The 16,162-nt window shown below is 43.2% G+C and overlaps 1 protein-coding gene across 3 annotated transcripts in view; it reads right to left on the reverse strand.

The window, feature by feature from the left end:
• Positions 1–16,162, reverse strand: part of BTRC (beta-transducin repeat containing E3 ubiquitin protein ligase) — a 249,753-nt gene that overhangs the window by 159,651 nt on the left and 73,940 nt on the right. For 2 of the 3 annotated variants that reach the window (XM_088475194.1, XM_088475193.1), the window contains exon 2: positions 5,530–5,607. The exons of the other annotated variant lie outside the window; for it this stretch is intronic. In XM_088475194.1, the coding sequence (XP_088331320.1) occupies positions 5,530–5,607 (78 nt within the window). The remainder of the gene's footprint in view (positions 1–5,529; positions 5,608–16,162) is intronic. 3 annotated transcript variants of the gene reach the window in all.

Genomic DNA, 16,162 nt, shown 5'->3' on the forward strand with positions numbered 1-16,162 from the left:
AACATGGCAGCTGTTAGCATACTATGGGCACATTCGGCTTTTGACACGTCTGACAGTTTAACTCAATGGGCCAGCACCGAAGTATCAATGAAGGGTTGAGTTACAGCTTCCAACACAAACCAGGACACCCCATATCTCCTGCTTCACCGCAGGTGAAAAGTTCCTACAATGGAAATACAAAGCAGTGGAAAATGGCTTCCCCCACCAGATGGTTTTCATTTGGTTTGCTGAATAAAGAGAAAGTCTAACAAGAGGAAAGACACCGTTACTTGTCCTCGGCCTCTCTCATGCCTTCAGATCCCACCCCGGGGGTTCCAGTCAGGCAGGAGTGACGGCAGTAGAACCCAAGTACAGCAAGAAATATAACTAGGGGGTTGGGGGAGCCACACTGCCTTCTCAGCCTCCTCAATGCTTTTATTATAGAAGCCTGCATTGTTGGGATGGTAAGTGGACACATACATAAAAGCAGAAGCAGCAGACAAAGGTCGCCATTTATACCGTTACAAATGAGGCCCATCTAAAACGCTGACAGACCCTATTAGCCGACTAACAGCAGAAAACGTTTTTCTCCGCAAAATAAATTCACATCATTATTATTATTTTTTTATAGGGACCCTAGAAAGCTCTGTTGCCATCTTTAACGTATACTTACCGCTAATTAATTATTTTGACTGGAGGCATTAAAGGGAACTAAGATGTTGTAATAAAGTTACACACTCTAAATGTTTAAGGCTTCTTAAATATCGGACACAGAAAAGGCGAATGGATGTCCGTGTTATCGTACAGATTCACAAAAAAAACAACATCATTACTCAAGACTACATATCTATTGCATGGTGCTTAAACTCCAGAATGGCTAAATCGTTTTTTAAAATTTCCTGTATCTCTCAGAGTGTAAGCTTTTGGGAACAGGGCTGTCTCTGTTCCTGTGGCACACAACACTCACATTTCTCTAAATGTAATTTATAATCTAATTTAGTGAACAGTGCTGCAGAATGTTATCTAATAAAAAAGAAACCGATCAACAAGTTCTGCACTTTAATAAGTGCAGCATCAACGTTTCTTCAGTCTGAGGATCACTGGAATAAAAAGTTCAGTTTACATTATAACTTTTTCTGCCAGAGTACTGCAAAGAAAACAAAAATGGAAATACGCACACACATAATAATATATATATATATATATCTATATCTATATATATAAAAAACGCTGATTGCATACCTTAGAAAAGAACAAAAAACACACACTGGGTAATGATTAAACAAACACGGATGGAATGAAGTTGAAAACAAAAAAGCTAAATAAATCCCATTCACTGTGAAAAAAAGAAGAAGAAAAAGCTACAATCGTGCTAGGACTGGAAGAAGAAAAAACAGGCAGCAAATGGGACCTCATAATCATTTATCAATAATAGCAGGGGGTGTTTAAACATCCTACTCTGCCGTTGTCTTTTCTCAAACCATTAGGGTAATCACGAGGGGGCAACATGAACAGCCGCCCCCTGATCTGCTCCCTATGGCCGATAATATTCAGGGTTTCCACAAAGACAGAAAGAGGTCAGACACCGAGGGGGTGGCCACCACAAAAGCTTTACAAAACCCTGTGCTAATTCACATTAGAAGGCAGGAAAAACAGATGGCGGAGCAATAAATTTACAGACCTGTATTGCAAACTTCAATATTTAGCAGTTAAAAGCCCTAGGACCCCCTTGGAGGCCCTTAATTTTTTAAAGGTCATTTGCATTTTAAGTATGTCCATAGGTTTTATATAGTAGTTTGATTAGAAGATATCTTATAAGGAATTACACCTAATTACGTGGCCAAGGAAAAGGATCCGTTTAGTATCTTCACTGGGTATACATGGTAAAACTAAGACAACATATTTCAATAAATCTAATTCTATACTCAACCAAAAAAGAGAATTAAAAAAAAAAATTTTTTTTTTGTTCAAAAACAGTTTAAAAAAAGTATAAGAGAAATAATAAATTCTGTTCAATAGAGAAAAAAAAAAACCTTGCAGGCAGTGTATTTTCAAAACGAGCAATGATCCAAAAACCCAATCACTTATTTTCCAAATGAATCCAATTAGTCCCGCGTGTGACCTGCTAGCCCATCTGTATAAGCAGGACTTAATGTGCGCTGCGCTCTCTCACTTCACTTTGAAGTATGAGGCAGATAAATTTAGTTTAATTTCCAGCAGATCTGACTATCCATTTTCCAAATGAACCATCTGGATCAGCCTATTAAAATTAATTTATAACCTTACACACACACACAGAGAAAAAAAAAAATCATGTTTGTTACTCTCAAACTTGCCAAAACTTATAATTGTTTTTGAGCATTGTGATCAAATGGGACAGATTTTGGGATTGACAGATAACACGCAGTGATACACGGAGTGCGCGCACTGGTGTGCAAGCCACAAATTTGCGTGATTCTCAATGGACTAGCACACAGCTCCTGAGCGTTCACTATTACAGTATGTTCTTGTGTTTATAATATTTTACATGAAAGTTACATATTTTGAAACTCGATGATATGGTAGCTTGGCATATAATTGACAGAATTAGGTTTGATGCATTACATTTTTTTTTTTTATTTAAAAAAAAAAATAAAAAAATCTGTAACTAAACTTAACCACGGCAACCCCATCTCAAGACCCACTTACCAGACCACCATGCATGGACTTTCCTGGTGGAGAGGAGAGGATGGCAGGGGAAGCTCTGGAAAAGGTGCCAGTGAGCGTAAAAAAGCTTTCAGTGGCAACTGATTTATAGTCTTCAAATATATTTACATTTTCTCTTATTCTTCTTACCAAGTACGTGTATATTAGTACAATTTGCAGCATACACCAGGGATGGCTGTTGTAAATATTCCTGAGGTTCTTTGTAAAGTTAGGAACACTAAGGTGTTTTACGAATGGAGGGATTCAGGTTGACATGGATGTGGGTTACTGTCCTTTCGAGCAAAGTGATAGTGTTTAAGGGTTGTATTGTGTTCCCATTATGTGGAGAGTAGGCGTTGTGCCACACAGTTGGCGAAGTAAAATGGGCCATGCAGTATGTCTGCATGAATGCCCAGCGGATTAGGCTGTATTACACAAGTGCCAGAGGTTTAGTAATATGGACAGCGCTAGCAGCATTTGCAACCACCACTGGGACCGTTCTCACAGTTTCATGTTAACAGCAGCCACTTTCTGCACCTGGTGATTCTTCATCAGCAGCACCTAGACAGGAGTGATATTACGGACACATGATAGAGGTGCCCATTGTGGGCACAAAGGACTGGTATTGCATCCCGTTGGCATGGAGCAGTGGTATTTGGGATGGTGGCGTGTAAGTGGGCAGTGATATGAATTAGCATGGGCATTGGACCTTTTCAGGTGAACTCGGCAGTCTGGTGTGTTAACATTGGTGCAAAGTAGATGAAGTTGTGCTGTACAAGTGCACAGAACAAAAGTCAGCTCTGCCCTGTGTTCTCCATGTCATTGATAGGTTGTCAGCTGCCATTTATCGTCCAATCAGCTGCCAAGTTTCAATGCTTTCATTTTATCACTTCAAATTCCACTTACAGGGATGAGAGAGGTTCCTGGGAAAACCTTATGTTTGACAGAGTTCCTCATTAACAATAAATTATCATAGGATAGTTTGCACCAACAATTATGCTACAGGATATTTGTCAGACATATCAGTCCCCACTGGAGCTTACAGTCTAAATTTTCTGTCACACAAGCACATACACAAACATTCTAAGTTACAATTTAGTCAGCAGAAGTTAACCTGCGAGTAGGTCTTTGTACTGAGGGAGGAAACCGGAGCACCCAGAGGGAACTGACGCAAACAAGAGGAGCACATGCAAACTCCATACCGATAAGGATCTGGGTCAGGAATGTAATTAATTACCCCAGCATTGTGAGACAGCAATGCTATCCACATTGTCTAGGCCAGTAACAGCATACATCTAAAAACATATTTATGCTCCTCCTAAACTTGAGGCATTATTAGACAGGAGCAAATATATAAATAGCGTTCAAGCGACACCACTGCCAGCAATAAGCATTAGCCATATAAATTCAATTATGTACAAATAATGAAGTAATGGGCACTCCTAAGCTCTGTTCCCCTCACCCTTTGTGCTCCCCCCATAGCCCCTCTAGACCGTAAGCTGTTATGCACATGGCCCTCTCTCCTCTGTACTCTCTACCCAATTAAGTCATCTATCTGAGCAATTATGTCATGTATATAAAAGCCAAGTTCTCATCATTACGGGAGGTAGTGAATGTGTCGACAGTCAGACTGTTTAAATGAAAGAAATAACATTTCTGACATGTCAACTGTGTTGGCTTTATAACTTTAAACATGACGCTTTACAATCATGATGGAATATATGTCAACACAGTTAAAATGCTTGTAATAACATCTCTGCCGTGTCTGCATTCTCTAGTCAACATTCTGTCGACGGGTCTTACCAGATCCGCCTGTACCACTTTAAACTTATGCACTTTGCTGCATAAAACACACCCATGTGTACGGCACTGCAGAGCCTGCGCGGCACCATATAAACAAACAACAACATTAATGACGTTAACATATATAAAAAAAAAAGCAACACAACAAAAACAAATATACAAATCACAAACTGCTCTAGAAATAGCACACTTCTAAGTCAGGGTCCCTCATCCCCACCTGCTGGTAATAAGTTGCCTTTTTTCTAGTCCCTATAAGCAGTTTCTATATGTACAGGCAGGTACATCACCCTGCATTGAAGGGGTATGCGTATGTCACTATTACAAACCTTCTAACGTTACATACGAAGTTTTAAGCAATTCTTCAAAACCATCACCCTATACAAGACACCCATGTAAGGCATCTGAGGGCCCGATTCAGACCCGGTCGCTAGATGTGTACGCTCGCACCCAGCGTATGCAAATTCAGAACACACCCAGCAAGGCAGGTGATCGCATGGCAAGGCATAAGCACGCCCACTATGTCTTGGAGTGCGATCTCTTTGTGTATGCAGACACCCACCAGCCTTTCTTAAGACACCCACTTGCACACGTCATCTCCAGGAAGTGTATGCAACCATCGGAGGCGAAGGCAGCGCTTGTGGTTGATTATACCCTACAGCAAGCACTGCAAGAACTTCAGTGTATTAATCAGCCAGGTGACGTGTACTATGACGCTGCCTCTTAATTGTGCACGCCTCTGAAACGGCGTAACAAACAAACACACACTCTGGTACGCCTGCGTTCGCACCCCCATTCCCCCGTTTCTAGTGACCTGCCCCTGTTACCACCCACAAACGGCTTCTCCTGTCACTCATTGAGCCTGGCTGTCTATGCTGGGCGAGCGTACGCTTCCCGATCGCTCTACCTAGCTCGCGCACTGCAATGCATACAAATGCACACAATGCAAAAATCGTCTGTCTACAAGTGAACGCTTGCTAGCAAACGGGTCTGAATCGGGCCCTGAGACCACTGAGGGTTTGATTTTTCTCTCCTTATAAAGCTGGAACCACAAGCAATAAATACCTGTCTAAGTGTATTCTTCTCTGCAATAATCTTTCTAGGGGGCTCATCCCGATGACAATCTTCTCTCTCCGAAGCAGTCTGTGAAAGGAAAAGAAGGCTTAATGTTTATTTCTAAATGAAAACGTTATACAATAAACCCTTGCTGGATGGAAGAAATATCCTTCAAAATGGCTGGAGTTCCTGCACACAGATGCGTGTCTGCAAAAAATGGCCAGAGGTATAACAATATGGATGCTGTTACAAGATCGCTTTGTTCACTTTCAGGTCAACACTGGATGTTTATTTTACGCTATAACAAAGAAAGCTGACACTACGATGTGGGGGTAGTTATTTTCTTGCTCAGCTTGAAGAAAACAGATAAAATGTACCAACAACAGAGACAATGGTTCTGCTATTACACATTCTCCGGATCATGCCCCACTGTTAGCAATTGTTTTAAGCCGGCTGAGGATGGGACAGCGGGAAGATACAATTGCTTTGATCGTGGACCCAATGTTTCTTGAAGGAGAGCGAAGAGTAAAAAAAAAAAAAAAAAAAAAATCTTAATTACATGCAACAGAAATAGGTCCATATCTGGGCAGGAACAACTCCCTGGTGTCCATGGACTATAGGCCACCTGTAACCATTAAGCTGTAATATACTTGATTTGTGACTATGGTTTGCATGGTCTGTAACCTGTTAAAGACTGCAGTACTCTATATATAGAACGCTCAATTTTCTTTCCGTGGTTATGATGATAACTTTTGTTGGGGTTTATGTTGTAGAGCCCGGAGAGAATGTGGGTAGAATTAGGGTGGTTTTAGTGTCCGGCTGTGGGTACAGAATTCCTGCTGTCAATTGATAAGTACATATTGTAGATGTACAAACAATTCTAATATATTAATAAAATGTTACAGTTTCAAAAATTTCACAACACCACAAACAATAGAGGGTCTATGTACTAAACCTACTAACCAATCAGCTCCTGTCACAGCCTGTAAAATGACAGTTAGGAGCCGATTGGTTGGTACTTTATCGCCATCCATTTTATATCTCTTCAAGGCATTAATCCAAAGGGGTATATGTACTAAGCCTTGAAGAGCGATAAAGTACCAACCAATCAGCACCTGTAATTTTTTCAAACAGCCTGTGTTAAAGTTTCATTAATATATGAATAATACCACTTTTCCGCAAAAATCCCGGGTCCAGCCCGGGACACTGAACATGGGTTTCAGGATGTGTCTCAGTGGCCTGAACCCCATTTCCACTGCAGGCTGGACCCGGGATATTGCCATGGTTTACCTCTGCCGGCGCTTGGAGAATACATAATCTCCAAGCGCCAGGAAATGCAGCCCTATGCTGTGAACGATTGAATGACCCGGGATACCCATTTGCACTGAGCCTTACCCAGATTTTACCCACGTCTTGAGACCCGTGAAGAAATGCCAGGTCAGGCGTCAAGTGTTTACAAATATAACATTTTTGGGAGGCAAGAGTAACTATTGGGAGTCTGATGTAAGTGTTACGATTGATAATTCGACACATTGTAGTTGAGGAGCTGCTATAGCCAGCAGCGTATGGCTGCTGCTGAGATAGTGATAAATACAGCCCGTACCTATGCACAAACTGATGTGGTATATTTTATCAACATTCATATTGTCGACATGGATGCAATGTTGGCGTTCAACGATGAAATTGCAAAAAAGTCCCTGGTGGTCTAATGGCGACTTACCTGGTCTGGCGGATCTGATGGCTCCAGCGGTGTCTTCCAGGCCCAGTGGCAACGTCGTGAGGACTTCAGGCGGATCCAGTGATGCTTCCAGCGGTAAGTAGGACTAATCCTAACACAACCCTAACCCTCCCCTCCCGCAGCCTAACCCTCCACCTGCGGTCCATGCAGAATGTCGACATTGTGAACATGGCAAAAGTCTGCATGTCGACATTAAGAAATTTAAATATAAAGGTACACATAGATGCAGTACCAGATTAAGGGCCACATGGACCTGGGTCTCAAATTTATCAAGTGCTCATTGTGAGAGCGGAGGTAGTGTGACCAGAGCTGTGTGGGAGTAGCCAGCACCAGGGGGGTGTGGTCAGTGTCATGTGGGCATGTAAATCCCGACACCAGGTGTAGCCAACCTCAGTCCTCGAGAGCTACTAACAGTTCACCTAGCAGGTGCACAGGTGTATTTCATTACTCACTAACACATTTAAAAAAGATCCACAGGTATTTCACTTATGATTCTGTGAGGAGACCTGGAAAACAAGCACTGATGGTAGCTCTCGAGGGCCAGGATTGGCTACCCCTGCCCTACATTATCCATCCCACAGTCTCTCTCATTATGTAAAAGTAGAAAAATTGCATAATTTTGTGAGTCAAATAAAAATAAAATTTTAATACTTTATTGCATCCATGTGGGCAGCTGGTCAACATCATGGGGTCAGTATGCTGGGACTATTTTATATGGAGGCCTATCCGCCACATTGTTAATCTGACCCTGCCAAGATGAAGAGCAACAGCCAAGGATATTTACCACCCGACAGATAAAACCCTACCTACCTAGATCAGATTGGATTGGATTTGTCAGGATGGAAGTGCAACCAGTGCATTAATCTTAATGTGTTCATTCTTGCGAAAACCATCCACCAAATTCTAGATTGAGTAAATGCTCCAAAGACAGTGCAATTCCTATTTTATATATGCTGCAGTTATAATAAGTATTTCTAGCATATGGATCAGAATATGGAAGAGATGTGGCATACAAAGCCGGGATTATTCTGCATTAGGGTTGGCCATCATCTATCAATGGTTAGCAACCATCGATGGTCCGATGATGTGGTGTCACAATCGATGGAAGGGCACGAATGGCAAAACATTGGTGGATGATCACCGATGGAGACTGCCATGCTCTAACCATCGATGGCTCACTATCGATTGATAACTGACGATGGTGAAAAGCTATAGACCTTTCATCACTAATCTGCATTGGTCTCCAACAAGTTGTTTACTAAATAACTGCAATACGCTCTAGACTGAAACAATCATTAGATGCATAACTTTAGAAGAATATGTATGTTTTCCTTATGTACAAAGTGGTCTGCTGTAATGTCCTGTCATTTAATATATAATGAGGACATAAAAATGGGTACATGCTCAAGTCTAAATTATTGTCTTCTATAGTCATTACGGTTTGCTGGCTATAAGCTGGTCCACACCATAATTGAGCATCCATCTGTTTTTTTTTTCATCTGCCACAAATTGTATTCCAAGTGCCACATTAAACTCTGTAAATGTTTCTTTAATGTGGCATAATCTGCTAATTACATTTCTATTAAACTGTCTCTCTCTTTAGACACACGGTATATATAAAGGAGCCTAGTCACTGTATACACTTCAACATGGTGGCCCCACTTGAAACTCTGCCTCTTTACTGCACGGATGACGTTCTAACACTACATACGTAATCAACGGAAAAGAAATGTCATGACTTTAAAAAAAATGAAAATAGGCGTTCAATTGTAAAAAATATTTGCGATCATTAATTTACAGCAAAGGCATAAAAACCCTGCTTTTTATCCGATTCAGATTTTTTAAAAAAAATTTTTATATCTATCACATCATTTATACAACAACATTTAAGAAGCCAAGGAGCTGGGTTTTATGACAGCGAGTTTATTTGCATGTATCAGAATCCTTAATCCTATTTGGAGTTGTCAGAGAGGCAGAATGCAAGCCTTGGATAGGAGAATCCCAATCTGGCTGGCAGATGGATAGGTTGGTTATAGCTACAAAACTATATTTTGCCTGAAGGCACAATTCAGTACACTGTTAAAATGATATTAAGCCTCTGTCAAGCTGAATCATTTGGATCTACTGTATAGAAATGGAGGGAGGAGAAAGAAAATATATACATGTATATATTATTAAGGAAAGTCTCCACTGTGCATATTAAAAAGGTGAATAAAAGTATAATATATATCACACACATACATATACACACACACACACACACACACACACACACAACAGGCTCAATCCACGGCACTCGACCATCTGGGGTGCCCACACACACACACATATATACACACATATATATATATATATATATATATATATACACACACACAATATTTTATATATACTGTGTAATATAATAATATATATCTATATATATTTTACACAGTATATATAAAATAATTTTGTGTGTGTATATATTTGTTACATATAAACACAAATACATACACACACAGTGTAATAAACAACCAAGAGCAACCCTGGTAGAGGGTCTTTTATACACTGGATCTGTGCTGCTGTAGCGCATTGTGAATGCTAATATAATCATTCTCTCTCATGAGACATTAGCAAATAATCAAATGAAAAACAGGATCATAATTTACTGAGATTCGGGCAACTCTCTATGCAAATTCGACTTGTTATTGCTGCTGCCTCGTTAATCTATCTGAATGCCTTTGACAAACTCCTTTGATTTATTAAGTCATGACAAGTCCAATGTGTGTATATTTTGTTAGATTGACATTATCATTAAGAGTGGGTGGACTGAAAGTACATGAATGGCTGATATTATACGCTGGTGTCTGCTGCTCAACAGCTGAGCTTCTCCTTCGCACAAAGGCCCTGAGCGGCAGGCTCTTCCTATCTCGCCAGCCATTCATCATCTCGATGTTAATTGGCCCAGGCTTTAAGCAAATTTTCAACACGATTTAAAGGTCTGATGACACTGATTACTGACCCTCTGCCATACGGTGCCTATTGATTAACCTGACAAAGATGAGAAGCTCCAGGGAAACAAGGTATGCTCACTTAAAATAAAAACTGATATATAGATATGAGACATATATATATATATATATATATACACACACACACACACACACACACACACATACACACAATGCATAGACATTATATATGTTTATATTACAAACACACATATACATACATACTTCCGAACACTGTACTCAAGTGCAATTTAGGTGTATACTAGGGGTGTGCACCGGCCACTTTTCGTGTTTTGTGTTTTGGTTTTGGATCTGGATCTTTCTTCGTGTTTTGGATCTGGATTGGTTTTGCCAAAACCACCCTTCCGTGTTTTGGGTTCTGGGTTTTGTGTTTTGGATCTGTATTTTTTTGAAAAAAAGCATAAAAACAGCTAAAATCACAGAATTTGTAGGTTTTTCTGCTCCTATGCTATTATTAACCTCAATAACCTTAATTTCCACTCATTTCCAGTCTATTCTGAACACCTCACACCTCACAATAGTGTTTTTATGTCCAAAAGGTTGCACCGAGGTAGCTGGATGACTATGCTAAGCGACACGAGTGGGCGGCACAAACACGTGACCCATCTAGGAGTGACACTGCAGTGGCAGACAGGATGGCAGTTAGAAAAACTAGGCCCCAAACTGTACATAATGCAAAGAAAAAAAGAGGTGCAAGATGGAATTGTCCTTGGGCCCTCCCACCCACCCTTATGTTGTATAAACAGGACATGCACACTTTAACAAATCAATCATTTCAGCGCCAGGGTCTGCCACACAACTGTGGCTGAAATGATTGGTTCGTTTGGGCCCCCACAAAACAAGCTGGCAATTAATGTGTCCCTGCACAAACTGGCTCTACGGAGGCAAGATGTCATCCTCATCCTCCTCATCCACCGATTCCTCACCCTCTTCAGTGTGTACATCCTCATCCTCACAAAGTATTAACTCGTCCCCACTTGAATCCACCACCACAGGTCCCTCTGTACGTTCTGGAGGCTGGTCTCCCTGGAAGAGCTGATAATTCATTTTGATGAACATCATCTTCTCCACATTCTGTGGAAGCAACCTCCTACGCCTTTCGCTGACAAGGTTCCCGGCTGCACTAAACACTCTTTCGGAGTACACACTGGAGGGGGGGCAACTCAGGTAAAATAGAGCCAGTTTGTACAGGGGCCTCCAAATTGCCTCTTTTTCCTGCCAGTACAGGTATGGACTGTCTGACATGCCTACTTGGATGCTGTCACCGATGTAATCCTCCACCATTCTGTCAATGGTGACAGTATCATATGCAGTGACAGTAGACATGTCAGAAATTGTTGCCAGGTCCTTCAGTCCGGACCAGATGTCCAAACTTGGTCCTGCCTGCCCTGCATCACCGCCAGCGGGTTGCTTAGGATACCTAAGTTTTTTCCTGGCAGCCCCAGTTGCGGGAGAAAATGAAGAAGGAGCCGTTGACGTGTCACGTTCCGCTTCAGCTGACAGTGTGTTCACCAGCAGGTCTTTGCACCTCTGCAGGCTTGTGTCGGCCGGAAAGAGAGACACCACATAGGCTTTAAACCTAGGATCGAGCACGGTGGCCAAAATGTAGTGGTCTGATTTCAACAGATTGACCACCCTGGAATCCTGGCAAAGCGAATGAAGGGCTTCATCCACAAGTCCCACATGCCGAGCGGAATCGCTCCGTCTTAGCTCCTCCTTCACTTTCTCCAGCTGCTTCTGCAAAAGCCTGATGAGGGGAATGACCTGACTCAAGCTGGCAGTGTCTGAACTGACTTCACGTGTGGCAAGTTCGAAGGGCTGAAGAACCTTGCACAACACGGAAATCATTCTCCACTGCGCTTGAGTCAGGTGCATACCCCCTCCTTTGCCTATGTCATAGGTGGATGTATAGGCTTGTATGGCCTTTTGCTGCTCCTCCATCCTCTGAAGCATATAGAGGGTTGAGTTCCACCGCGTCACAACCTCTTGCTTCAGGTGATGGCGGGGCAGGTTCAAGAGTGTTTGCTGGCGCTCCAGTCTTCGGCACGCAGTCGCTGAATGGCGAAAGTGGCCAGAAATTTTTCGGGCCACCCAAAGCGTCTCCTGCACGCCCCTGTCGCTTTTCAGAAAATTCTGCACCACCAAGTTTATTGTGTGAGCAAAACATGGGACGTGCTGGAATTTGCCCAGATGTAATGCCCGCACAATATTGGTGGCGTTGTCAGATATCACAAATCCCCAGGAGAGTCTAAGTGGGGTAAGCCACTGGGCGATGATTTCCCTCAGTTTCTCTAAGAGGTTGTCGGCGGTGTGCCTCTTACTGAAACCGGTGATACACAGCGTAGCCTGCCTTGTAACGAGCTGGCGTTTCTGAGATGCTGCTACTGGTGACGCTGCTGCTGTTGCTGCGTAAGGTGATACATCTACCCAGTGGGCTGTCACAGTCATATAGTCCTTAGTCTGCCCTGTTCCACTTGTCCACATGTCCGTGGTTAAGTGGACATTGTGTACAACGGCATTTTTCAGGACACTGAGGACACTTTTTCTGACGTTTCTGTACAGTCTCGGTATCGCCTGCCTAGTGAAGTGGAATCTAGACGGGATTTGGAACCGGGGACACACTACCTCCATCAATTGTCTAAATCCCACTGCACTAATGGCGGATACCGGACGCACGTCTAACACCAACATAGCAGTCAAGGCCTCAGTTATACGTTTTGCTTCAGGATGACTGCTGTCGTACTTCATCCTCCTCGCTAAGGACTGTTGGAGGGTCAATTGTTTAGTAAAAGTAGTGGTGTTCCTACTTCCTCTCTGGGATGATGAACGACTCCCAGCAGCAGCAGCAACAGCAGCAGCGGCAGCAGTAGGCGTAGCAATGCAGGATCCTCCGGAGGAATCCCGGATAGGAGAGTCAGTCATGCCAGTGATATGGCCTGCAGGACTACTTCCGATCCTGACTAAGGAGGAAATTGACGAGGAGGGAGTTGACGGTGTGGTTTGCAGGCGCTTGGATACAACAGGACAACGGGATTTAGGTGTCCCTGGACTGCTTACGGTCTGAGCCAAAGTTTCTGAACTTGACAGTAACTTTTTATGAACGCGCTGCAGGTGCCGTATAAGGGAGGATGTTCCTAGGTGGTTGACGTCCCTACCCCTACTTATTTCACCTTTACATATGGTACATATGGCAAGACAGTTGTTGTCCGGATTTGGATAGAAATATTGCCAGACCAAAGAGGTGGAATGTTTGGTCTTCTGCCCAGGCATGACCGTGATGGGCTTTTTCATCCCACGGACAACAACTGTCTCCCCCGGAGCCTGATTTAAACAAACCACATCACCATCAGAATCCTCCTCGCCAACTTCCTCCTCAGCGCCAGCTACACCAGTATCCTCATCCTGTTGTACTTCAACAGTGACATCTTCAATTTGCATATCAGCAAGTGGACTGTGGGTGCTCCTTTCAGCACTTGCAGGGGGCGTGCAAATGGTGGAAAGAGCCACCTCTTCCCGTCCAGTGCTGGGAAGGTCAGGCATCGCAACCACCACCACACTTGGACTCTCCTTGGGGATTTGTGATATCTTCTTAGAAAGCACAGTTCTTCGCTGTGCTTTTGCCAGCTTAACTCTTTTGATTTTTTTAGTGGGAGGAGTGCTTCCATCGTCATGTGAAGCTGAACCACTAGTCATGAACATACTAGGGATCGACCTTAGCCGTTCCTTGCCACTCCGTGTCGTAAATGGCATATTGGCAAGTTTACGTTTCTCTTCAGCTGATTTAAATGTCTTTTTCAAGGTCATTTTCCTGAACTTTGCCATTTGGGATTGTATGTGCCCTCTACTATGACATTGGGCATCGGCCTTGGCAGACGACGTTGATGGCATGTTATCGTCTATGTCATGACTAGTGGCAGCAGCTTCAGCACTAGGAGGAAGTGGTTCTTGATCTTTCTCTATTTTATTTTTATCGGAGAAAGTTTGGTCCTCCATTTATGTTATATCGATTTGATATATACGTGCGGCTAAACACAGAAAATAATTTTTTTTTTGGTTTGGACTGGAGTGTACTTTGTGGGTTACAGCACCCTTTAACGGTCAAGCCAGCCGGCCCTTTACTTATGACACAGGCGCACTCTTGGCACTACTTTGTTGATGCACGTGCGGCTACTGCGCACACAATTCACAAACACAGAAAATAATTTTTTTTTGGTTTGGACTGGAGTGTACTTTGGGGGTTACAGCACCCTTTAACGGTCAAGCCAGCCGGCCCTTTACTTATGACACAGGCGCACGCTTGGCACTACTTTGTTGATGCACGTGCGGCTACTGCGCACACAATTCACAAACACAGAAAATAATTTTTTTTTGGTTTGGACTGGAGTGTACTTTCGGGGGTTACAGCACCCTTTAACGGTCAAGCCAGCCGGCCCTTTACTTATGACACAGGCGCACGCTTGGCACTACTTTGTTGATGCACGTGCGGCTACTGCGCACACAATTCACAAACACAGAAAATAATTTTTTTTTAGGTTTGGACTGGAGTGTACTTTCGGGGGTTACAGCACCCTTTAACGGTCAAGCCAGCCGGCCCTTTACTTATGACACAGGCGCACGCTTGGCACTACTTTGTTGATGCACGTGCGGCTACTGCGCACACAATTCACAAACACAGAAAATAATTTTTTTTTGGTTTGGACTGGAGTGTACTTTCGGGGGTTACAGCACCCTTTAACGGTCAAGCCAGCCGGCCCTTTACTTATGACACAGGCGCACTCTTGGCACTACTTTGTTGATGCACGTGCGGCTACTGCGCACACAATTCACAAACACAGAAAATAATTTTTTTTTAGGTTTGGACTGGAGTGTACTTTCGGGGGTTACAGCACCCTTAACGGTCAAGCCAGCCGGCCCTTTACTTATGACACAGGCGCACGCTTGGCACTACTTTGTTGATGCACGTGCGGCTACTGCGCACACAATTCACAAACACAGAAAATAATTTTTTTTTAGGTTTGGACTGGAGTGTACTTTCAGGGGTTACAGCACCCTTAACGGTCAAGCCAGCCGGCCCTTTACTTATGACACAGGCGCACGCTTGGCACTACTTTGTTGATGCACGTGCGGCTACTGCGCACACAATTCACAAACACAGAAAATAATTTTTTTTTGGTTTGGACTGGAGTGTACTTTCGGGGGTTACAGCACCCTTTAACGGTCAAGCCAGCTGGCCCTTTACTTATGACACAGGCGCACGCTTGGCACTACTTTGTTGATGCACATGCGGCTACTGCGCACACAATTCACAAACACAGAAAATAATTTTTTTTTAGGTTTGGACTGGAGTGTACTTTCGGGGGTTACAGCACCCTTAACGGTCAAGCCAGCCGGCCCTTTACTTATGACACAGGCGCACGCTTGGCACTACTTTGTTGATGCACGTGCGGCTACTGCGCACACAATTCACAAACACAGAAAATAATTTTTTTTTGGTTTGGACTGGAGAGTACTTTCGGGGGTTACAGCACCCTTTAACGGTCAAGCCAGCCGGCCCTTTACTTATGACACAGGCGCACGCTTGGCACTACTTTGTTGATGCACGTGCGGCTACTGCGCACACAATTCACAAACACAGAAAATAATTTTTTTTTAGGTTTGGACTGGAGTGTACTTTCGGGGGTTACAGCACCCTTAACGGTCAAGCCAGCCGGCCCTTTACTTATGACACAGGCGCACGCTTGGCACTACTTTGTTGATGCACGTGCGGCTACTGCGCACACAATTCACAAACACAGAAAATAATTTTTTTTTTGGTTTGGACTGGAGTGTACTTTCGGGGGTTACAGCACCCTTTAACGGTCAAGCCAGCCGGCCCTTTACTTATGACACAGGC

Source organism: Taudactylus pleione, unplaced genomic scaffold, assembly GCF_031769625.1.
Source record: "Taudactylus pleione unplaced genomic scaffold, aTauple2 ptg000165l, whole genome shotgun sequence".
NCBI classification, from domain to species: Eukaryota; Metazoa; Chordata; class Amphibia; order Anura; family Myobatrachidae; genus Taudactylus; species Taudactylus pleione.